This window comes from Ambystoma mexicanum, chromosome 9 (genome assembly GCF_040938575.1).
Source record: "Ambystoma mexicanum isolate Mex_15411 chromosome 9, UKY_AmexF1_1, whole genome shotgun sequence".
Lineage (NCBI taxonomy): Eukaryota > Metazoa > Chordata > Amphibia > Caudata > Ambystomatidae > Ambystoma > Ambystoma mexicanum.
In genome coordinates this window covers 269,185,613-269,210,034 of record NC_090931.1, presented here as the reverse complement: position 1 = coordinate 269,210,034, position 24,422 = coordinate 269,185,613, and the positions used below count along the sequence as shown (strand labels likewise).

The 24,422-nt window shown below is 44.8% G+C and overlaps 1 protein-coding gene across 1 annotated transcript in view; it reads left to right on the top strand.

The window, feature by feature from the left end:
- The window catches only part of KSR1 (kinase suppressor of ras 1), a 736,034-nt gene that overhangs the window by 539,862 nt on the left and 171,750 nt on the right, over positions 1-24,422 (top strand). Inside the window, exons 8-10 of the mRNA XM_069614610.1 lie at positions 4,337-4,407; positions 4,493-4,599; positions 21,168-21,336. Coding sequence (XP_069470711.1) covers positions 4,337-4,407; positions 4,493-4,599; positions 21,168-21,336 — 347 coding nt within the window. The remainder of the gene's footprint in view (positions 1-4,336; positions 4,408-4,492; positions 4,600-21,167; positions 21,337-24,422) is intronic.

Sequence of the window (24,422 nt, the reverse complement as noted above, 5' to 3'; positions counted from 1 at the left end):
ATGGGCTGGTTGACTAGGCTTAACAAGTGGTGCTGTCCAAGCAGCAACAGCATGTGACGCAAAGAAGCTTGGGGCTGGAAGACAATGTCCAGCTAGGTGTAGTTCACAAGCAGATTGAGCTGGGGACCAGGGCTGTGTGTAGTCTTCTGGGTAGCTGGCAGACCCACCGCAGCATCTCCAGGGGTAGGACAAGGCCTTTCTCCTGCCCCTACTAACCAGGAAGATATGTAGGGTGCCCTTGCAGGGGTTCTGTCACCTCCAGTGTCAAGGTCTGAGAAGCAGTGCCTCAATTGGAGTAGGCCTATCCTACACAACAGTTTCACCCCAAAGGTACCCTTGGAATGGGTAGGTTGAAGAGATCTCCTCTTCCCTGCCACCCTCTGTCTTCTCCTCTATGGCAAAGGACTTTGGATTCAAATGTATCCCTAACTGAGTTCCAGGTAAATCCTTCTTATCTGGAAGTCCAAACATGAATCCACTAAGGAGAGTGTTCCCCCCTCCTTACAATGGCAACATGTTACAAGGGTTGGTTCAAAGCTAGACTGCTGGAAGGGGTCCAATCTAGGCTATTGTAACAAGTGTTTCCTGTCTTCTGACATCCCCAGACTGCATTATCTGCTGGAAATGGGAAGGACAGAGACCTAGCAGAAATCAAGATCATGGAATTCCTTTCTCCGCCTACCTCTCACCTCTGGCTACTCTAACTCTGCACTTTTCTCATGCCTACAGACTTCCAAGGGACTCTAGTGGTCAGCGCCCTGTTTTGATATTGTCTTTGCTATGTCTGTGCTGCCTTTGAAGCACCAATTAGCATGGGATCTCCTGTGGAGGGTTCCTGCTCCCTCGAAATAAGGTGTCGCCTTTCCTGGCCATTGCACAACATGGCTGTTGTGTAGACACCTAGGCCAGACCGCTAATACACATCCCTGTCATAGCTGAGCTTTGCTCAGCAAGTTGATTCTAGTAGTGATAGTAAACAGCAGTGGTTGTGTAATTGTATGACCCTGGTAGCCACCATTCTATACCCAGGCATGGCTTCTACTTACAGTTTAATAAGCCACCAGTCTGACCATGATACAGTTCTATTTTGAATCGGAGATGCAGTCCGTTAAAAAGCCAACCCTGCCTGTTGGAGCTTTGTGTTTCAGCAGATGTCAGGAATGCACATGTGGCCTATGAGCCTTCACGTTTGCTACTGCAGGGCTGGCACAGTAGATTTCAGTAGACTGATACAGAAAAAGAGCATGAATGCACTATGCTTTTGGCATGCTGTTTTACGGAGAGCAGGGGAGGAGGGGTGAGATTAGCAGAGCTCCCTTTCAGAAACCGAATTCCAGCATCATTTTCTTTAATAGAACCAAAAAAGCTAAGGCTTTTACACCCTCTGAGATGGCACTCTGTCACTATTTTCAGGCGTTTTGCCCAGCAGTATACAATGTAGACAGGTAGACAAGGCAAGATTAGGTCTCGAGTAACTTTCCTCAGAGAAACGAGTTTGTGAAGTCTTTTCAGACTTCAAAATACAAGCTCATCTTCCCCAGCTGCTATTGAACACAAGGTAATCCTTTTCTATTGGCAACAGACTTGACAAAAAAAGTGAGAACATCTCTTCTGTTTCACTGGGTAGTCTTATTCCAAAATACTTACCGACTGAAGCGTGTTATCCGGCACATGTCGGATGCTTTGCCAACAGTGCATCAACCAGCAACTTTTATGCGTACCAAGAGAACCCGGCAATATTCTGCATCATGGGGTAGGGTGAGATGGGGCACTCATTGCTTCCATTCCACCCCTGAACCTTTTTCTAGATTCCAGCTGGGGCATTCTTCAAGTCTTTTTTCTTTTTCCTTTTCATGCCCTTGCCCCAGTATGGTCTGGTAAGCAAGAATGCAAGCGCTGGAATTGTTGCCACGTCGAGTGCAATACCCAGAACACTCTTTTTCACGTTTCAAAAGAAAGTGTTCAGTGTTTTCCCCCCATCAGTAAAATCATTGGCTCAATGACGAGAAGACCGAACTGCTCATTGTTGGCTCACCGAATAACCTACAAAAATTAAGTCCTAACTACTCTAACATCCTAATCGATGGCAACACCATCCCGGTCGCCAAAAATGTGAAAACACTTGGCTTCTATCTTGATGCCAACGTTAACTTCACCAAACAAATCAATGCAACCGCCTCAGCCACGGCATATACCGGAAAACTCATTAGAGCCTGTAGACCATTTCTCTCCCCTAACAGTTGCCTCATACTATCCAGAGCCCTTATACAATCGAAACTAGACTATTGCAATAGTCTCTACTTAGGTGCCAATCAAGCGTCTATTAACAAGCTCCAAGTCCTTCAAAACAATGCACTACGGGCAGCGCTAAATATCCCCAGACGTAAGCACATCTCGGCCACCAGAACTACATGCAGATGGCTCACCATCCAACATAAAATTGACATAAAAACACTTCGCCTGACGTATAAAGCTCTCAACAATCTAGCACCCCCATACCTGACCAACAAACTCACCATGAAACCGTCCGTTAGAACCACGAGATCCTCCAACACCTTATGCCTTACAGTGCCTAGATTTAACTCCAAAAGAGCCAGAGGCTCGAGCTTTACTGTCCTCGTCCCCCAACTCTGGAACTCCTTGCCACTGAGCATAAAAGCATCCAACTCCTTCCAGTCATTTAGGAAACTGGTCATTGGGTGGCTTCTGACAAATAGCCAACTTTGAAGTCAGACCTAGCTATATAATGTATTGATTATTCCTCACTTATGTTACTATTGGGTGCTTTCTCCCTCACTGCCTGTTATAATTTCTATTTAAATTGTTCTAGCCTCACTGTTTATTACCTTGTACCGTGCCTTGTAACCTTGTACTAAGCGCCCCTATACTCCTGGGACCGGAGCGCTATAGAAATAAATAAACAAACAAAGAAACAAATCTTAGGTTTGTCATTTTTGGGGTACTAAAACTGCTCACTAGATGGTCTTTAGGCTTCTTTTAGTTCTAACTGTAGCACCTGGTATTTGGTGTGTGATGTGGAAGGGCCCATGGAGAGTAAATCTGAGCCTCGAACACCCTTGTCTTCATTGTAATACTTTCCAATAGTCCACCACGATCTTGGCCTACATGTGGAACTCCTACTGGTAAGCCACACTTTGTTTCCACCTACCATTTGGCCACAAAAAAGCCTGATGGTGGGTAGATCCCTCCTACTGACCCATCGACTGCAATTTCTTGTGATTGGACTACCTTCTATTTTTGCACATAGCCTTTGTGGAAACGCGAGCCTTATAGACCCCTAATAACCGCCTTATTCAGAGTCCCCATGTATGGTAAGCTCCGATAAAGCAAGGACCTCAGAAAAGCCAGAATCGATAGCTAGTAGGGGCATACGGAAAGGGGGCCACCTCCCTGCTTTTAAGCGGATGCAGAGCGTTCTCGCTTCTTGCAGATGTTACCATCTACTTTCCTGGCATTGCCAAAGACTATGACAGGGTTCCATGTGATAAAATCGTGGCAAAAATTGCTGTGGTTACAAAATATTGCTGCAAAAATGCAGCGGTTTTTGTGCCGCAATCCATGTAAAGGATGCGGGGGGACACCCCTGCAACCCCTGGACCCATTATACCATTTAAGGGGAGCGGGGGACACCCCCGCAACCCCCGCTCCCCTTAAATGGTATAATCGGGCACACTTTTACCGGGTCAAACCACAGCATTTTTGGCGCAGTTCTTTTTTTACTGCAACATTTTTGCTGCGATTTTATTACCCGATACCTATGACCATAGGTTAGGTGTGCAGACCCTAGGCAGCTTGATACAGACGCCCTACAACCCCCATGCTTCTTCCTGTTTGGGTGCCCAACAGAGGTCAACAGCTCCCTAGTCTATGGGTCAAGTCTCTGGTTGAGTACCTCACCCTATAGCGGTATCCGGTGATTCCATCGAATGCAAAGCATCGAATGCAAAAGCATCGAAAAAATTAATTTTTTCATAGGTAAAGGTTTTATTATTATGGGTTTTAAGGGGTAAGAAAAACAGGGGTTGGGGGCCCATTAAGAAAAATAATGAGAAAAATGCATTTTTTTCGATGCTTTTGCATTCGATGCTATCACTATAAACTCCCTATAGCCACATCCTTACTATCTAAGCAGCTCATGTGAGCAGGTTTCTTTGGGGCGATTTTCTCATTCGGCTGTTTGTATGAATATTGGGTGGCTGCACGCTGCCCAAAGGAGCTGCAGGCTACTGGGAAGTGTGGGGTATTAGCTGCGCTTGTGCTAACGCACCAAATGCTGCCTGGTCCAACCTCTGGCTTTTTTTTGCTTCCTTTGCAGATTAAAATGTCACAACAAATGTACGAAAGAAGCACCCGCTTGTAGAATAACCTTCCACCCCAGCCAGCCCAGTAAGTGTGCTGTGATCATTCCGATTGTGCGCAATGATTGTCCAGTCAGTTTGTGGTGGGATGACGTTCTCTTTCGCTCTTCCAGTGGCAAAAATCAGAAGAACGGAGTCTGTGCCTTCTGACATAAACAACCCGGTGGACCGATTGGCGGAGCCGCAGTTTGGGACGCTTCCAAAAGCGCTAACGAAAAAGGTAGGCGGGGAGGCATCGTGCCTCGCGGATGCTCTCTGCTTAATTTAGGAGTCTCTGCGCTTGCCAAGCCACCTTCCCCAATGACAGCTGTTGGATTTAGGCTATGTCTGCGTTATGTTGTCTGCTTTGAGATTTGCTTATTTTTAGAAGGCTTGCATAAACATTATAGGCCTGGAGCCGAGGGTCTTCACTGGGGCTGCTACCCACCAGTCCTGTCTGTCATCGGCGAATGGAATATCTATTTTCATCTCTTTTCCACTGCCTTTAACCCTGCATACCTTTTGTATAATATAAAATAACTGCTGGAAAAGCAGCAGCTTGCCCCTTGGAAGCAGTTCACGTATTTAGTTCATGACACGCATGTTGGAGTTGCCAAATTGCACTGGTATGTAGGGAAGTAGATTGATATCTCAAGGTGGCAACTGAAAGGATTGGGCCAGAGGCAACCAAACGGGCTCTATGTCACAATAACGGGAACAAAACACTGAGGCCCAGAACAGCGATTTTTTTTTTTTTTTTAAATTTATTTTTTGTCGAATTCCGCAATTTTTTTCGTCGTTTATTAACTTTTTCATTTTTAAATTAAATGTGGGAGAGACCTCCCCCCAGCCCCTCTTTGTTATACCCAAATCCCCCCCATCTATTTATTACAATGGGTGAGAAACAGAATGTTTCATCACTAGACACTGCCCACCAAATACAAAGCAGGAAGCACAATGCCCCACCACACAAAACTACAACTAAACAATAGTCCCAAGGATGTTCACCCCACGAAAATCAAAGAACCGGTCAGGACAGAAGGACAACACTGCAACACGACCCCGACCCTGAACCATTCAAAGCCTTCACCGACCAGGGTCACACTAGATCTCCTGAGAACAAATATCACCCACCCACCCAGTCCCACACCTGAAGATTAGGTTCAGACACACCCACCAATCCAAACTATACTCAATAGGATACAGGTGCATCACCACCAAAACAAGTCGGCCCACGAAGAACCAGCAACATCTGAACCCACAGATTTACAACTCTTACGGAATCATAAGTACCTGAACCAGGATACAGACCCCACTAACCCAACGCTCAATCTTCTGCATACTTAAACCCACACAAAACCACACAACCATCTCCCTCCCAGCAATCTGCACGCACTTTACCACACTGCATCAACAACACATAAACTTCACCCACAGCACTCGAGGCCTTCATCCGATCCGATACTAGCACCAAAGCCGAGAACACCACTTCTCCCACTCTCCTTCTCCCCTCCTCCCGACTAACCCTACCCACCCTTCCTGATTACAGATCCACCAAAGCGCCTGGGGACCAATTCCGTTGGTGACGGTGCGCTATACAAGTACCGCTAGCATAACATAACATTTATTGCATAAAAGATGCGAAATTGCAATCACTGTTTTGGGCCTCGCTATTTTGGAGTTTGTTTTTTTCAGGCAATACCAGCCACATGGCTGGGACTGGTGATTCAGTTGGCCGCATGGCATGTTGGGTGGTCCACCTCAAAGTGATGAGGGATGCTTCTTACAGCCCAGGTAGAGGAAGGAGACGGGTTCATCTTTTTCGTAGGTTAGTAGAAGACTGGCATTTAATATTCCCATACACAACAGCACATCTAAATACACATTTTATAATTCAAAACATTTTCATTTGATTAGAACTAGATGAAACACAATTAAACACAATTAGATATTTTTTTTAAATAAAGCACTTGTGACACTATAACCTTCTAATGTGATCGCAGGAGTTCAACACTGATAAAAATATGACATCAGGAGACTTCAGAGTCAGATATTGCTAGACTAGTACACTGAAGTTTGATCAGTAAAAGATCTACATATATTGCTAGTACAGACAGTTACTAGGTCTTGCCCTCGACATGTTTCAGTTCACTATTTCCATTAGGAACTTTCTTCAGGAGGATAGTTTTGAGGTCACTTGGACTTTACGGTTGATCTAAATTGATCTTTCCAAAGGCGCCCTCAGTGCGAATATACAATCGGATCGCTGTTGGTAAAGGATAAAAAACAAGATTTAAGCTAAATAATGCTTAAAATCTTAGCAGCAAACAAATCTGCATTAAGTGGGGTTAAAGACAACAATCATTACCTCGCCTGGAAGTGGTGGTGGTCTATACAGAGAAACTGGGTTGGTCAGTAATCCTTCAGTTTGGCTCACGTCCCCAAAGTGGACGGAGTATTCTGCAAAATGCATATTAATTATATAAGACATGGGGTTCCGATTGGTATCCATACATACTGTGCTTTCTTACATTCTACAACATGTTTCTAATATAGAAGGGGCCATGGCTTACCTCCTCGTGTCCCCGCTGAAATTCAAATGGGGACTTCCAAGGAGTGGAGTCAATATTTAGTTTGGGTGGTTGATGATAAAATTCAAAAACTCTCAGCAACGACTCATTTGTTTGTTCAATAAAAACAGATCTTATTGTGAGTATGTATTGGTCTGTCAAGTTTCAATTAATTCTACTTGGGCTACCCGGTCTTTAAGATTCGGTCCAAAACGCTTGCCTATCTCAGGTTGTGGTGGTATTTTTTTTAATCTAATTGTGTTTTATTGTGTGTTATCTATTTTTAATAAATTGAAAATGTTTTGAATTATAAAATTTGTATTTGGATGTGCTGTTGTGTATGTATCTACCTCCTATTGATATATACTCTATCCGAGTCCCATAAAGAGGTAGAGAAATTACCATCATCCATATAGTGGCTTTTGGGTTTCCCCCTATTATATATGTATTTAATATTCCCTACATAAAGTGCATTCTGGGTGAAGGAGAGGTCAGAGCCATTGTGCACTGGGTGGGCGGCAAATAGGGCTAATGGAGAGCCATTGTGCACTGGGTGGGCGGCAAGTAGGGCTAATGGAGAGCCATTGTGCACTGGGTGGGCAGTAGGTAGGACCAATTGAGAGCCATTGTGCACTGGGTGGGCGGCAAGTATTGTTAATGGAGAGACATTGTGCACTGGGTGGGCAGCCAGTAGGGCTAATGGAGAGGCTGGTGTAGTGTTTTTATCCCCCAGTTTGATTCCCTTGGTTTATTGTCATCACTAGTGTGCATCTGGCTGTGCCTTAATATAGCATAGATTGAGCTGGAAATCCTCCCGGTGCTTTGAAAACTAACATTTGCGCAGGCAACAGCTTGAAGGCGGTGGAGCTGCCATGGCAGCGTGGATATGTTGGCTGCTTAAATAGAGCTTAAGCCCCTGTGAAGGTACTTGCAGGAAGTGATGGGGAAGAGATGAGACTAGTGAAGCATAGCAACATATTTCCATTTCTATGAGGCTCTTCAAAGTGCCCTTGTTGCCTAGGGGGGAAGAGGGGAGTAGGAGGAAAGGAAGGAAATACAAAAGGAGGAGGTGGAATTCAACCATATTGTAAGGCGGTCAGTTAAATTGCCTTTTAACTTGCCGTAAGGCAGCTTACTGCTTCTGTGGTAAGTCGGAAGGAGTTGGACAAAGAGGTAGCATTTCAACTTAACTGCTTTATTTAACAAAAAGGAAAAAAGTCCTTTCTCTCCCTACAACTTAAGGGTTTGCCCTTACCTAACTGAATTCTAACTTGGTTTTTCGCAGTCAGGGTGGTTGTCAACTAAACTAAAGTGTTTGCTCTCTGTCCAAAATTATCCTACTCTGACCATACCACTTCCAAAAGAAACAACAGAAGGTCACCAGGAGAATGACTTCCTGGTTCAGCTTCAGGGCTGATTTCTGACAATCTTCTGAAATGGCTTCTGATTCAACAAAAGGTGAGACCAGCAGAATGGCTCCCTTCTCCTGGTCTAACTGTATCAGTCTAAAGGCTTTTTTCGGATGGTCTCTGGTGACGACCTTCAAGAGTCCTTGTAGTTCCTCCTTGGCTTGACCAAATGTCCAACAGTTCTTTCTTTTCAATACAATGTGCAGTTCCAGGCTTCCTTGCTCTTCTCCTTGAGCAATAAAACAAGGGAGATCACTCCCTAAGTATTCTTGGCTTCTTCCACTATTCTCAACAGCACTATTGACAGCACTATTGTTGGAGACCCCTCGTGTAACTTTCTCGTTTCTCAATGTCTCTTATGATTATTGTGGTGAGGGAGTTTTCTCCCGAGGCACTTTGCTATTGCAATCTTCCTATCAATTATTCTGGCGAGGAAGCTTCCTCCCGATGCCCGCTTCACTCTTGGTAATTTTAACACTGGTACTGTGATGAGGGAGATTACTCCTGAGATGTTCTTCAATCTTAATACCTTTTTGGTAGTTACTGTAACGAGGAAGATTACTCCCAAGATACTCTTCAGTATTTAATGCTAAACTGCATGGCTCCACAGAGCTTGACCGGGTTATTGATATTTTATTTCTATCGCGCTCATACACAAGTGTTTCAGAGCGCGGCAAGGGAAGGGGAACAGGGGAGAACAAAAACAACGATCTTACTAGGCCCAGTAACATTGAGAACGTGCAAGTGCAGGGTAGAGGGGGAAGGGGTAGAAGTGCATGGAAGGGGGAACAAAAGGAGAGTGCGGAGCGAGAAGGAAAAAACAAAGATAATTTAGACTTCTCCAAGAAGTGGCCTGTGGCATTCCTATGAGAAATCAAAATATGCCAAGTGTCGATTTGTGTGGGACTCTACTTGATTCTTTTTTTAATTATACCTCCCTGTAGAAGTGAATGGGAGATGCCCTGCTGATGAGCCCCCAACATAAACCTGTGCTCTAGCATCTTGAAGTGTATCTTATGCTAGATGGGATTACCAATAAAGATATCCGACCAAATAAATGGACAGACTCAAAGAATATGCAAAAGTACTACTTTATTCTCCATTTAATAAAGCAGGGTCAACTAGCAGACATCAGACTAAAGCATGCACACTCACACACAAACTTGATTACACAGAGGTTTTATACCCCAATATACATAATCTGACATCATCCTAGGTGGCAAACTGTAAAACCTATCGACTGGCGGGATTGGTTAGGGGAACATATCTACCTATAGAATACACATGGGTTAGTACCTCATTGGCTGTCTCTCTTATTTGTGAGGCACGCCTCGAACTACCTCTAAATACGCATTGTACTGATTATAGCAGACACAATGGCAGCAGATTGGCCTATGCAACATTGTATAGCAAGATGCCCCATAGACCCACTGATTGGTTGGCATTCCCACACAACCTTGGACTTTTGGCTCGGCTAGCAGCACGTAAGCAAAACGAAACCCAGGTGCTTCAGTCACGTCCGATTACTCCACATTTTCCCAATCAGTCCATCATCTCATCAGTCTGGCCATGAGCCAAGTTTTCCCATTTGTAGTTGACCTTGTAGCCTACTCTCTGTTCTGGGACATTCAAGGGAGTGTAAGCACATCACTATCTTCATCCACAGCTTAATGAATAGCCCTTGTTTCGACTTCTGGATCACGCGTGAGGAGACCACAGATGTGTCTATTTCGACCTCCTATTCACTGCTATTCAATTATGCTGGGTGTCATTGCTCCTCTTGGCCTCTAGAGACTTGATCACTCCATATTGTAGGACCCTTATTCATTGTTAATTGTACAATACTTTGGCTCTTACAAATGGTTTCTTCTTCTTTAATTTAAGAGAAATATGTCTCACGTCCATGGCTTATCCGTCTGCCTCCCTTTTTGTTTCGCAGCTATTCCTTGAAATATCACCCGTGAACCCAGGCCAACATAGACTCCTCTACTTTTTGCACAGAAAGCTAATTCTCCAACGTCGCCTGGCTCTGTAGCCTTGGTCTGTTTCTGAGGTAGCTGAATTGAATCTTTGCACGAGCCGGCGTCCATTTTGCTATCATGGCCGTCTTTGCCACGTTATATTTTCCTCTATAGCAAGCTTCTATATGTCTCATCTACCTTGCATTGATGCATGTTTACACTTATTGGTCAACAAGTTACTTCATTCTTTTCTGTATATATGATGTCTTTATGAGAAATGTATCATTTCGTACATGTTTCTCATCACTTTAGTTACATTTTTACTCTTCAGTATTTTCAGATTGTTTCAGTATGTCCTTGTATAGCTTCTTTATGACATCACTCTGCCCACATATGATTTCACCCAGCACTACATGATATCCAGTGGTGAGTGCTAGTGGTGAGTGCTAACAACCCTCCACATGACATCCTTCCACTCCTTCAGTGCGAAAATACATTTGATCTGGTTGCCTGAGTGCAAATCGTCTCCTGCTGTTCCAGTGGAACGGCGGTCAGGGGGCGAGAGTTAGGGATAATGGGTCCACCTGCTCCTCTTCAAACGTATAGTTCTGGTGCTCTTTGGTTGATTACTGCTTGATTCCTTTGGGAGAGTGCTAGAGTTTGTGGTCTATGAGCGCCCAGAGAGTGATCACAATCCTTTTAGTGTCTCACGTAATGCGGCTCCGCCAAACACTGGCTCTATGCCTTCTGCTAATTCTGATGAACTACTTTTAGCACTGCTATTGATGAAGCTGCCTAAAGATAAATTAATAACCGTTCTAGCAGACCGAGACTGTAAGGGGGAATTTCTTTGCCCAGGACCTCACAGAAGATGTGGGGGCCACTCTTATGGCATATGAGAAACATGCTGTCACCATTGCCAAACTGTGTATATACCCCTCCATTTTTTCTTCTGGTTGCCAAACTGGAGCACGAAATGATGCTCCTTGGTTTGATGGCGAATGTCGGAGAGCTAAATTTAATTTTCTGGCTCACTGCCAGGAATAGACTGAAGACAGCTGGGTTTATGTATAACATCAAGTGGGAGTATAAAAAACTTTTGAAGGCTAAGAAAAGATAATTTATTGAACTCCAGTGGGAGCAGTTGGACATGACTATAAGGGATAGAAATGTTAAACGTTTTTGGAACCTTGCTGCATGTGGATTTCGCAAAGATGTACACAACGCAGTCTAATATCACCATCTGAATGGGTATCGCATTATAGGGTTATCCTGTTTAAAGCTGGCTCATCGCCTGCTTTTGTATTTCAAACTTATAGTGATAGCACTAAAATTACTCTTTCAACAGAGGCGGTGTTGGTCGCCATTAAAAGCATAATGCTTGGGGAAGTTGCCGGGCCCTGATGGCGTCAGGGCAGAAATGGATAAGTGGTTCCCAGAATGGCGGGCTCCGGTTTTGTAGAAATCAAATTGCCTCTGCTCTGATTCTTCCATCATCTTGGACTAAGAGCCTAATTAAACCAATTTTTAAAATGGGCTTGCGTTCCGATCCTCATTGCTACTGCCCCATTGGACACTGCGTCTAAGATCTGTGCTAGCTGTTTATCGGCTAGGCTTGAGCTGTAGGCGGTGGAAAATAACAGATTATCCATTCAGCAAGCAGGGTTTAGAAAAGGTTTTACGTCATTCGATCATGTATTTGTCCCCTCAACTATCATAGACAACAATACGTAAAACTATGCGGGGGTCTAGGATACGCGGGCTCCCTAAACCTAGCAAAGGCCTTTAATTCTATAGATCGCTCTCTTTTGTGGAATAAACTAAAAGAAATTGGCATGCTCATTCCCCTTTTGCAATTAATCATCTGCTTGTATTCTAACACCAGGGCTTCTGTTATTGGCCACTCTAGATCTGGGGCAAGTAGGGAGTGTTTGACTAATAAAGGTGTCCATCCAGGCTGTCCAATGGCCCCTTTGTTGTTTTTTTTATTTTTCTAGCAGATTTTATGCCAGGTTCATTACAGTTGGGTCTAACCCTGCCACTCTTAAAGGGGTTTATGTACTCGACTCTTTTATATGCAGACAGTGCTATTTTATTAGATTCAACTCCCATGGGTCTGAGGAGCAGTTTGAGATATGCAGCTGGATATTTCAAAGCAAACGGTTTGAGACTTTAAATTAAACTAAGATACTGCTTTTTGGCACCAACAAAAGGAAATCTACTTGGTGTATAATCAACGTTAGTATTAATGTTGTTGATTCATACTCCTATCTAGGTGTCCTATGTTTGAGTAATTGCTCATGGTCTACATGCACATTTAGAGCTGCTGGCAAATTGGCTATGGACAGGTCTGGGTGGCCTCAAGAGATTCGATCACAAACATGTCGGCTTTCATCTGGATCAATGTCTTCAGCTGCTTGAAGCAAAGGTATATCCACCTGTGTTATATTCCAGTGAAATCTGGGGCAGTACGTGTTGTCTGACCCTGGATCGCATTTTACATACTTATTTAAGGAAGTTGCTAGATCTGGGTACAAGTACCCCAGGCTTAGCTCTTGCCTTCGAAATCGGGGCTCTAAATATAAGCGTTTGGGCCGAATTTCGATTTCTTGATTATTTTTGGAAGTTACATTCAAGCCCTTCGTAGAATCCGTACATTATGAATGTGATGGAAGAGTTAACAAAAGCCATCCTTCATGATATTTATCCTTGCAATAAGAAATGCTCTTTCCTATGGAGAAAGTGAGGGTTGATATTGAGCAGCCGAGAGGAATGGGGGGTGGGGGGTGGGGGTTGATGACTAAGCAACGGCTGAAAATGAAAGCAAGGAAATAGAATTTGATCAAGTCATAAATAATATGGTAAACTTGCGCTCATTGGGACATCTAATGGTTGCACCTTGTATCCATCATGCCAACTTTTTTGTTGAGCCTGATTTGCTCTCCTACCCAGAGACTTGTTTTGGCTACATTGATATTAAATGTTCTACCATTAAGGGGCCGGATGTCATGGCCATTTAATACAAAGTAGTGAACGTGCAGTAGTGGTGCTATAGAAGATTTACCACGTTTTCTGCTCATTTGCTCAAGACTACTAGATTTAAGACAACAGTGGTTTAGAAGACATTTTATCCGCAATAATATTCCATCTGTTTCAGAGGCAGCGAATTTTGTTTTGTCTAGTGTTGATGGATGTTTTGTAAATGATCTATTGAAGAATATTATTGCCTCTTTCAAGCGTCTGTAAAGCACTTTTAATTCAGCTTTTGTATTAAAATGGATGGCTATAGGTGAATATTCCGTATTTTAAGTAACTATTTTATACTTGAGTACTTTGTATTGTAATTTTGTTTGTAAATGGTGTAAACCGAAATAAAGTAGAATCTAGCAGCATTGCCCAAACCCCTACTGGGTCTCCCATGACTCCTGCGACCTTCTTTCTCACGGGGCCACGTCACCAGTTCTTCCTGGGGTGTTGGTCTCACGTCTTCTGGTTGAGGGCTTACAGTCTCTCTCTCTCTCTCTCCGCTCCCTGCTGTACTGTGTTGGTTCCGTGGCTTACCAAGCATTCAGGTGTTGGCGTAGTTGAAGGATCGCACATCCCACCTCCCTCAGGACACGTCACCGTTGTCCTGGTTCCTCTAACTTCTTCCTAGGTCGGTTCTCCGCTCTGAGACTTCCTCAACGGCCGAGGACCAGCTTCTTCTGCTCTCTTCCTCATTCCCAGGTTTGAACTTCTCTGGTTTAACAGACTTCACGCCAAGGTTCTCATTTCATTAAGTCCCTTCTTGCATTTTATGGTCTGTAACTGGGTCCTCCCCAGTGGAGCACCAAAGTCACGCTTTTTGTGTCGATGAGACATTCTTCATGCTTCCTTGGGGCCACCTCTTCTCAATACTGCCGATACTTAGAAAAGGAGTAGTTTGCATCACTCCTTAAATCTTCCCCTTCTCAGTACTTTTCAGAGATGACTCATGATCACTTGTGTGTTCCTACTGGTGTTGATAATGTCATGTTAAAGAAAGAGGGAATATTACAATAACAGACTGTAGTCTTCTCAGGTTGGTTCTTGCAAGACTTCAAGGATTGCATGTTCACAAAGGTAAGTGGGTTAGGGAGATCCATCACGGAATTGGAGTCCTTGCCCCCATGAGGCGAGTCTCTCCATGTGAGGTCCTGCATTCCGCCACCCCAAGGGGGATTGATGCGTAGCAGGCTCAACTCCCTAGCCTCAAAGGGAAGGGCTCCCTTCTGGGGAGAAGTGACGAGATCCCATGAATCTTCGCACTTCCCATACTATCATGGGAAAAGATGACTGAATAATTTTCCCAGACCGCTCACCTTCTGTGTTGGATGGGATGGAGCTACTCTGGCAATGCCCATATGTTGGTAGTGGTGCCTGCCATGCCCCCATCCACATGCACCCAGGTTCTTTGTACTAGTTCAGTCCAGTGTGCCTGCCTGCCTCATAGCTCTAGGTAGTTTACAGATAGGGTTGGGGTACAATTTGGGATCTCTGAACTGTTCGAGATGTTCACCTGCCCAGACATCACTTTGAACAGTCAAAAATGACAAATATACTGTCTTTGCGATGGTGTGTCGCATGCTCTTGAGAGACTCAAGTAGACACAATGTGACAAATGTTTTAACGCCTTTATTTCAAGAATGTAATAGAGCTAGGAATTGGATGAAATCCTATAGGAAGTAGGGAACCCTCTTGTACCCATTAGGAATCTCTCAATAACGTGTCAAGGATGGACCAACAAAGTGTGGGTTTTCCTGGTGCTCCTTACACTGCAAGATTGTGAGGTCTTGAAAATATAACATCTTAAACCTATGCTTTTAACCCTCTGTCACTTCAAGGGCACCCTATTCTCCTACTCAGTCAGAAGAGATGGCCAACACAAATGTTGAAACCAAAGTCCTTTAGCCTCCTAGCTAATCTAAAATGCAAGAAGGATTTCCAAATAAGGCCAACTGGACTTAAAATTGAATTCTTTATCTGGTTTCTTGTACAGTCCCCTAATGGGGCACCTGCAGAGCTGTCGTCACTTTGGCCTTCACTGCTTTGGGACTTTACGAGGTTTCTTCACAACCTATGGTTTCTCGATTTCTCTCTGGGACCACTAATTCTCAGAATTGTCTCTTGATGCCTCACCTGGCCTTGTTGTCACAACAGGATGTCTAAGGGCTCTCAAAGACTTCTGGTAGGCTGCTCAATATGTTCGGGTTAGGTCTCTCCTAGACCTGGATTCTCAATATTGTTTATTCACCAGGAACAAGTATTTCTCCCCACTCATTTGGGATCCTTTCCAGGCAGCCCATATTGTGACCCTCCTACCAGGGTTGGTTCTCCCAATCGCTTCTTAATATTGTGTCTCCAGCCTGTAGCTACCAGGGTGTCTGCTGTATAGTGGACAGCAGCAACACTATCTTCATCCAAGCATCCTCCCCTAGCATAAATGAAGCAGTGAAAATGTATTGCGCTACTTTTGGAATACTCTGAGCACTATTTTAAACCCTTGTAGCAAACCGGCTTTATGGGTAGGTTGGGGATAGCTGTCAGCCAGTGGGAGAAAGGAGGCTGGCCCGTACCCTGATTAACTAACTAGTTATACAGGCAGGGAACAAGAAGCAAATGTTTCATAACATCAGGCAGCCATCTTGGATTACTGATTAGTGCTTCGGATGGATGATTGTCTTCTCCTCTTCAAAAGTTCTTGGAGCTTTCGTGTTAAGACTCGATGTTTTAAGGATGGTTGTAGAGGTTTGTTGGGTTCCTGGCTTGTCTCCTTCGAGGTTTCATTTTAGTGCCTCTAGCTGTCTGAAAGTCTCACTGCCTTCTAAAAAATTGTGTTTTTACTGTGGGTTGGTGTAAAATCGCTTTTTCATGGAGAAGGGTAGATTGGGGCCTCTTCTCAACTCTTTGGGTGAGAGAAGGCATCTGGATGCTTACTTGTTGGGCTGTCTGTTAGGACTTGTGTGCTTAGCTGAACACACGCTTCGACTGGTCTTGTGCCGGCTGCCAGCAGTCTGTCCTCTCCTATGCTACGGTCCGGCTTGGTTTTTTGTAAAGCTTCTGGAAGAAACCCAGGAAGGTGTTTAAGGTTCTTCTCAGTTCCACGTGCTTCCTGTAGATTTTCACATTACTTCTCCTCATTTCAAATGACGTTCTGGAAGGTTACGTGTCTTTCCATGGAAATCTTTCTATCGAGGATTAGTTCAATCAAATCTTTTCCATTCAAAGATGTTTCATTGAGTTGCCATACATAAAGTGTAAAGTGTTTATACATCGGAACCCTTTCATCGAATTGAGTTTCGTTATATGAACACTTTAGATTTTTTGAATGGCAATTTGCTGAAACATGCATAATGTTGTAACGTTACAGGGAGCTGTCCAGTGCTGAGATCTATTCAATACAGTTACAATGTATTTCAGCACTGGACAGCTCCCTCTAACTTGTGTAGTGTCAGCAAGTGCACTTAAACTTTTATTTTTTAATGGAAGCCCCCCCCCCAAATAAAATAAAGTTCCCCAGCCCTGAAATTGCTCGCAAACACTACACAAGTCAGAGGGAACTATCCAGTGCTGAAATATATTCAATACATTTACAATGTATTTCAGCACTGGACAGCTCCCTCTAACTTTTGTTTATTTTTTATTGTGGTGTGTGGGGGGGTGGGGTATCCCCCAAACCTCTATTTTCAAAATGTAACCCTTTCCTCGACCCATTGAATTTCCAACCCAAACATCATACATCTATTTTTCAGGTATGTTTGAGTTGGAAGTTCAATGAGAAAAAATTCAATGAATATGCATTTCGATGGAAAAGCATTTCAATTAATACATTTTGATGGAAAAAAAGACTGTATACCGTTCTGGCAATCCAGTCCAGGTTTTTTTCTCTGAAAACAGACGCCTTTCAAGAGTCCTAGTTTCCAGGGGATTGGTAGTGAGTGTGTATATGGGTCTTTGACAACGCTTATAACCAATGGGGATTCTGTCCCAGGTGTGGGGAGTTTGAGGATGTTGCATTCTGGTAGCTGTAGTTCAAACTGTTATGTGGGGTTTGGAAATGATGTGGCAAAGTGTTTATGCTTTCCTAGTTTTAAGTTGAGAAAAAGTACTCTACTGACCTATAGGGGTTCCTGTCAATTTTTTCCAGTTTGACTACAGTCCGGATGTTTTAGGATCCACTTTGGATTTTGTGACCGATAATGTGATGCAAAACGGGAACCGTGATTTTTTTCGTGTCTCCTTTCCTTTCTATCGACTGGGGGAAAGGGTGGGTCTGATGAAACAGGACATGCAGGGAATGGGAAAGGGCTCAGGGTCCGCACCTTAGTTCTACCTCCAGGTTGAACTTCACAGAGTAGGTGGGCAACCTGATCCCCGGAGTACCTCCAACTTCACTACCTAGGGTTGTGTGATGGGTGAATTAATCACATTTGCCACCTTAAAATATTTAGTTAATATTAATGTTGGGCACGCCTGCACCAACTATCCAGCCATCGATGCCAGATCTGCTTTGGACTGCCCATGCCTGGAAATGTTCACATTCCTGCACCTCGCTAGTGTAGTCTGCACCATGCAATGTTTACTCTACGTTGGTTTAATAGAGTGAAGGCCTGGGCCTTTGCAGTCTCTTCCAGTGCCAGAGTGTGGCAAACCTCCTGAAAACCAGACAAGGAATACATGCTGCCCTCTAGGGTAAAAAGCTCAGAACACCTTTTGCAAAGATAACAAGGTTTTTACTTCCAAAAAGAAAAATAGCTGTCAGAAGGGGCATTCAAACCCTACTGCCAGGGAACGCACTGGTTAGTTCAAGGCAGACAAAGAATTTTAAGGAACAACGTCACTCATGACGCAAACGGTATATGATATCATCTCATCATTTTCATTGGTGGGGCCCCTATATACATAATGTCAGCCCCTTATTCACCACCAGATAATTGGCTGCAGTTGCGTGTGTCAATCTTCTTCCACGTGGTCCTTGGCCTCGATAAGTTCCCACCCTAGCAACACAATTGGCTCATTAGATGAAAAGCCCTTTCTTCTCGCGTTTCAACCAGGTGATATGCACCTGGTAATTAGACATGAGCTCAGTGGATACCATCGAGGTCAAGATAGCTCTCAGCAACGCGAGAAGCTTTGTTCGACCCCAGACACTCTGGCGCTCCCACCATACCTCCCTACCGTTGGCCTACATTTGTTATCCTCATCCTGCGCACCTCGGAGTAAAATCACAGGCCATTCTGTTTGTGCTCCCCTCTTGGAATCTGCCCCCTCCCTGGGTTGCCTGCTGATCGATCAATCGCAGAGGGATTTCGGAGTTTGGATAGTGGTTATCTGGTGCTGCAAATAGACTGAAGATTTGGGGGCATGGGTGCTCTAATTCTAGGATACATGTTTTGGCAGCTCCAGACCTCTGCCCTGCCTCCCATGAGATCGTCCTTCTGGGACAGACACAACCCTAACCACGTTTCGCTGTTCACATTCCTTTCAAATGACATGGGCCTGCAGTGTGAGACAAGAAAGAGGGTCCTCTCATAATTGATACAATGACCTTCTGGGCTATCACTGGGGATGGGAGCAGGCATGGAAATGGGCAGTCTGGCTGAGGCCTACATATATTATGCTCTGCTACTGTGCCTCAACCGTACAAGGCCTTCCAAAATGTTAGCGGTTCAGTATACGTTTCACTGCATGAGATATCTACTGTCTACAACTCGACATTTCCTACAAGAGTCTATATCCTAATGACCCCTTCCTACATCTCCCCGCCGCCCCTCGTGCCATTAAGTGTGCGCACTCTTAACGTATTGCTCTCAGTCTGAACTGCTTGGTGGGGGGTGGCGGACGCGCAGTGGAGCTGGGCATGCATCCCAACACCAGCACCAACGTTGTCTGCTGCGATCGCGACCAACACAGTAAATTTTCTTACTTTTCTTGGCCTGCTTCTTCTCACCCCACTGTACTACCCTTTCTCCACAGAAGCATCTTAACTATTTACATATAAATGCTGTGCTCTGTTTGTGCGGGTCCAACATGGTTCGCCTTGTTCTGTGGCAATCTTTCACCCAACTCACAAATATATTGATTCACGTGTTTCCAGCGAACCTATTCTTTCAAACATTCAGACAGCACGTTCTGCGGGTCTTGGCGTCTTTTTGGTACTGTCCATGCATAATGGAGAGTAGTGACGCTCATTGCTGTATTACCAGTCCAGGAAACTGGGCCCGCGGTCCTGCAGTGCTCAGTGGGAGTTCCAGATCCATGGCAACTGGCAGCACATGAATCCATGTATTTGACGCAATTAGTTTGTTCATTAACATAACAAGCCAGCGTAGACGGGTGCTCTTTTTCCCAATCTGAACTAATGAGGTTTGGCCACTGCAATGTATCGGCAATTTTAACACTGAAGTTCAAAACTGCGACAAAAACCCAGCTGCCTGATTTTCAGCCACTGTCCTTCCTGTGTGCTTATATTTTCTTTACTGGCTGCAGAACCCCATTCCTGTATCTGCAAGGATTAAAGCTAGTTGGATTCATTGAAAGCAGGTGTATAAGGCAAAGTCACCAATTTGCCCCATATGCAGGGGTTTCAAGGTCAGCAAAGTGGAGTTACTTTAAATGGGCCCTTTCAGGCTAAGGTCGTGCAGCGGGGATATATGCAGAGCGCTTTAGTTTCCCATGGCCATGCGTGAGAAGACCATCCAGTCCTGTTTTCGCTTTGGATTCTGGGACTTGCAGTTTTCCTAAATTTGAAATGGGGAAATAAAAAACTAGAAGTCTCCATAATCAGAGGAGAAAAGCAAGACTGGAGGTCTTTCTCATGCCTGCCACTGGAAACTTGAGAGCTCTGTATATGTTCCACATCCTCGCCACATCTGGGGTTCGTTGCATCCTATGGTCCACTCTTTGCAGCTAAATCACTGGCTCATCCGGAATAGATACCTCCAGCACCCACTTCTTGGTTGTTTGGATTTCCTTGGACAGTCCTTGCTTGTTAAACCCTCCTGATGGTTAACACCCTGTCCCCGTTCTCGACAAGCTGTAAATAAGCCATTTCACCTGTTTCTATTGGCCTGCGATTGCAAAATGTTTACGTCACTTTCGACATGTGGATCATCATATCGGCCTTTCCTGGGAAATATACCTAAAGGTCCTGTTCCACTCCATGTCCTCCTGAACCTGTTACCCTGTGAAATACATCCTGTATTGTGGCTTCCAACTCCATTTCGGACTATATTAGCAAGATGTGCAACAGCTCCCTAGTATTTAGGCCATGTTTGTTCCATGTCATTGGTGTAGACTCTTGACTTTTAACAGTTGGGGGTTGTATCTTCCCCTTTCGGGACAGGGAGGCAATATGGAAAGTGCACACAATCACTTATTGCTTCATGAATGTATAGTAGATGATACATGGCAGGGCTTGTAAAATCTACTAGCCCACTCACATTGGCGAGGAGATTTTATGAACGACTACCATTTGCATGGTGCATGGCCTTGCCTGCGTGTATGGGAATGTTGGAAACTTTTATTTGACATTTACTGCAAACACACTTTGCAGTAAATGACAAACGTTTAACTCTTTATGGCTGGCCTTTGGTTAGAGGCACTGCACTAACTATGAAGTGAGCTAATGGTAAGGTGCACCATTTTATAGACAGCAGCTGTAAATATTTCTCTTTGAATATGTACACTAAGGAACTCGCTCTGCAGGTCTAGTGAAAGTTTAAGGACTTTTCTAGCTATGACGCCAGGTGTGATAAGTGTCAATATAAAATCATATGACTATATATAACAAGTGTTGATATAATGTTGATGTTTTCACTTATTTGACGATGTGCCTTTTTCCTCTCGTAGGAGCACCCACCAGCAATAAACCATCTAGACTCTAGCAGTAACCCGTCGTCCACCACATCTTCAACCCCGTCGTCCCCTGCACCATTCCAGTCTTCCAACCCATCTAGTGCCACAACGCCCCCAAATCCCTCCCCCATGGGGCAGCGAGACAGCCGCTTCAACTTTCCAGGTGCGCTTTGAAAGCAGGTGGACCTGACCCTTTTATTTCGCAGAAAGCTGGATGGTGTGGTGCATGTTTGGGTAGCTGGCTGGTTTGACGCAGATGTGGAGAGCTAGGCGTTTCCACACGATAAAGAAACCGGGTGGCTTAACATAAAGATGGTGAATTTGGGAGTGAAGGAGGGTAGGACTTGGTTGCATTCCCAGTAATTGTAGTGTGTTTATTAGAGGGAGACCTGTTGTGAAACTAACCGGTTTCAGAGATATCGCGGAATCCCGTTTATTCATTTTAGGAAGTGGTAGAGTTTGGTAACAAGATCCGAGGAAACGCTGCCCAATCAGGAAGTATTCTGATGCACCAGGGAGACTTGGGGTGTCTGATAATACCAAGTTCCTGGATATGTGGTATTTAAATTAGAAAAGTTTGAAAGTGTATCAGGAAAATGTGTCTGCTTGCTTTGGTGTGTGGGTAATGGGGGGGCGGGGGATGGGTAGATTCTTGAGCATGATTTTCTTGCCATTTTGATAAGCATGTTGCATGTCCTTCTGAACTGCTGAGTATTAATCACGTGCTGTATTTAATCCAGCTTTCTAATGCAAAGGGAACACTCAGTAAAAGAGGAGGCTTAATGTGCCATGTGGGATGCCACAACAGCCATCACCTCTTGGGTTTATTGCCAGCCTTCCTTCTGGACCAATGGTGTTCAACCACAAGCAGTGACCGGGTGAACCCCTTTAATGATATCATGTTTAGAATGTGTGTTTCCATGGTGGGGTCATATCTCCTTTCCCAGAATCCAGGCAAATGGGCCTTTAAAGATCTTTCCCAGTATACCGACCGGTCTGCTATTAACTTGGAGGAAGGTCCAAGGTGTCAGTAAGCATGGTAACGTAGTTTGACTGTGAACGACTCCGTGCACCGTCTGATCTGTTCCCTGCCTACTCTTGTCCGGTGTACCACAGGTGTAGCCATGATTATCCAGCACTTCTGTAGCCCAGTGTCATCCTCAGGAGTTCTTATATTAAGGTCGTCTTTGAGACCTTCTTGCAGCCTTTTCCCTGCATGCTTACTTTGCCTTAAGCAAGTATTTTCTAATTTGCAGCTAGCTTGCTCGCTCCCCACTCGCGTCCGGTCCTCTGGTTCCAAGAGTACTCTACTGTGGTTGCCTTCGTTCTAGCATTTCTTCACTTTACCACTCATGGCAGCTCTAGCCGGCGGTTTTTTCAGTGCACAAAAAATCCAACTCTTGTGTCTCTCATTGAACCTTGGGACTGAATAGGGCACCTTTTCTTCAGAGAACTCTTCTGTAGGTTCTCCAAATCCTTCAATAGGCCCAACTTTCTAGGCAAGACCTTACTGGTGTTTGGAGCAGTAAGACGCCCTCCCCTAGCCTGCAGTCCGGCCCCGTGCCTACGTACCCCAACATTCTCCTACCTCTCCCCGCAGAAGCGTTGCATTGTGCCGCCTTTTTAGATCCTAAATTATGAGAATAGTAAGATTTCTGTTTATCGTGACTTTGATCGCATAATTTCAGAGCACATTTTTAGAATGGTCCTCAAGTCAATTCACCGGCTTTACCCGTAATGTTCTTGTGCAATTATTTTATTTTTGTCATTTAGGATCTATTTTTTAAACAGCTGGTGCAAAATGTTTTTTATGCAGAAGATGGTAAGCCAAGAAACTCTTTTCCAATTGGAGTAAGTGCTCACTTGGCATTAGGATGATCACAGGAGAGCGTTTTAAAAGACTGGAGGGAAGCCATTCCGGACACTACTGTTCTTTTCACAGCATGGACACGCCAAGTCCATTTCAATGAGTACGAGGTCCATGGGTCAAAGAGTGTAATGGGAAGATTCACATTAAAACGTATTCATTAGATCAAGGCTGTTACTAGAGGAGCTGCTCTGGGAGGATCTTCTATATCTGGTCAGTAGCAGAATGCTCAAGTTTTCCCAGGTCATGGCTGGTTGGACATCCAGGGCTGGCTTCATCCACTGCATTCTGGTAGGTGTGGTTTTGCTCTCTCCATCATAGATGCAGGACTACCAATTTCAGAAAGCAAAGATGAAACGAGCACTGGGCGGGCTATTCCAGCACGTCGACAGCTTTGCAGTGCCATGGGAAGCACTTCTCTGAACGGTTTACAGTGGTTTCACTGGTGGCCGCTAGAGAAGAGGCGGAGCTCCAGGGACATCAAAGTGAGCTGGTTAATGTGGTGTGCAGCCTCTTGGATTCTTCCCGACTGGCAGCATTGCAGGCAGGCGCAGGACCCGTACTCCCTCGGTCGCTGCCTCCAGAGTGACCTCCCACCTCGTTTGAGTCCTATTTATGGTTGCTCACGCACGCTCCCCCTGCCAGCGATAATCCAAGCTGGAAGTTTCTAGAGGCGTATTATTGTCTTGCACCCCAAACCGCGAGCCGGTGCCCTGCAGCCAAACCGTTCTCTCCGTCCTGGATCGTGATGTGTCGGATCAATCGGGGACCAGGGAACCGTCCAACGCTTCCTGGGAGAAACTCTAGGCCAAGGCCGGGGGTTTTCCTGCTGTCTTCGGCCAGCAAGGGAAATGCGGTGGCAGGCAGAGGTGCTGCAGGCCACCAGGAACACCCCGAGGTACATTGCAAAGCCCATTTTATCTGCAGACACCTTAGACCCACAAGCAAGACACAGGATGACCGGTCGGGCCCACGTTGAACTTTAAGGAAGGGGTGACTGTCTCGGTCCCAAATCAGGACCTGGCATGGGGTGGATCCAAAACAGAAAGATTAAACGCTCCGAATGCTGGTACTGGCTTGACACTAGTCGGGCGACTTTTTCTAAAATAATGATATGATATGATAGTTTATTTATAAAGCGCCTATACACAATGTGCGCCTTACCAACATGAACTGGTTCCTGTAGTCCCAAATAAATGACACTGGACCTTTTTGCATATCTTAATAGTGTCAACTTGAAATTGGAAGCAGTGTCATGTTAGTTACTTTCCTACATAGTGGTCCTGTTGCAGACGAGGGGATCAGGAGAGCAATGGAGAGTGGGTCTGGGGTTTTTGGGTGCAGTTGCAGGGGAACAGATGAGGCGTGTGGCAATTGAGGGG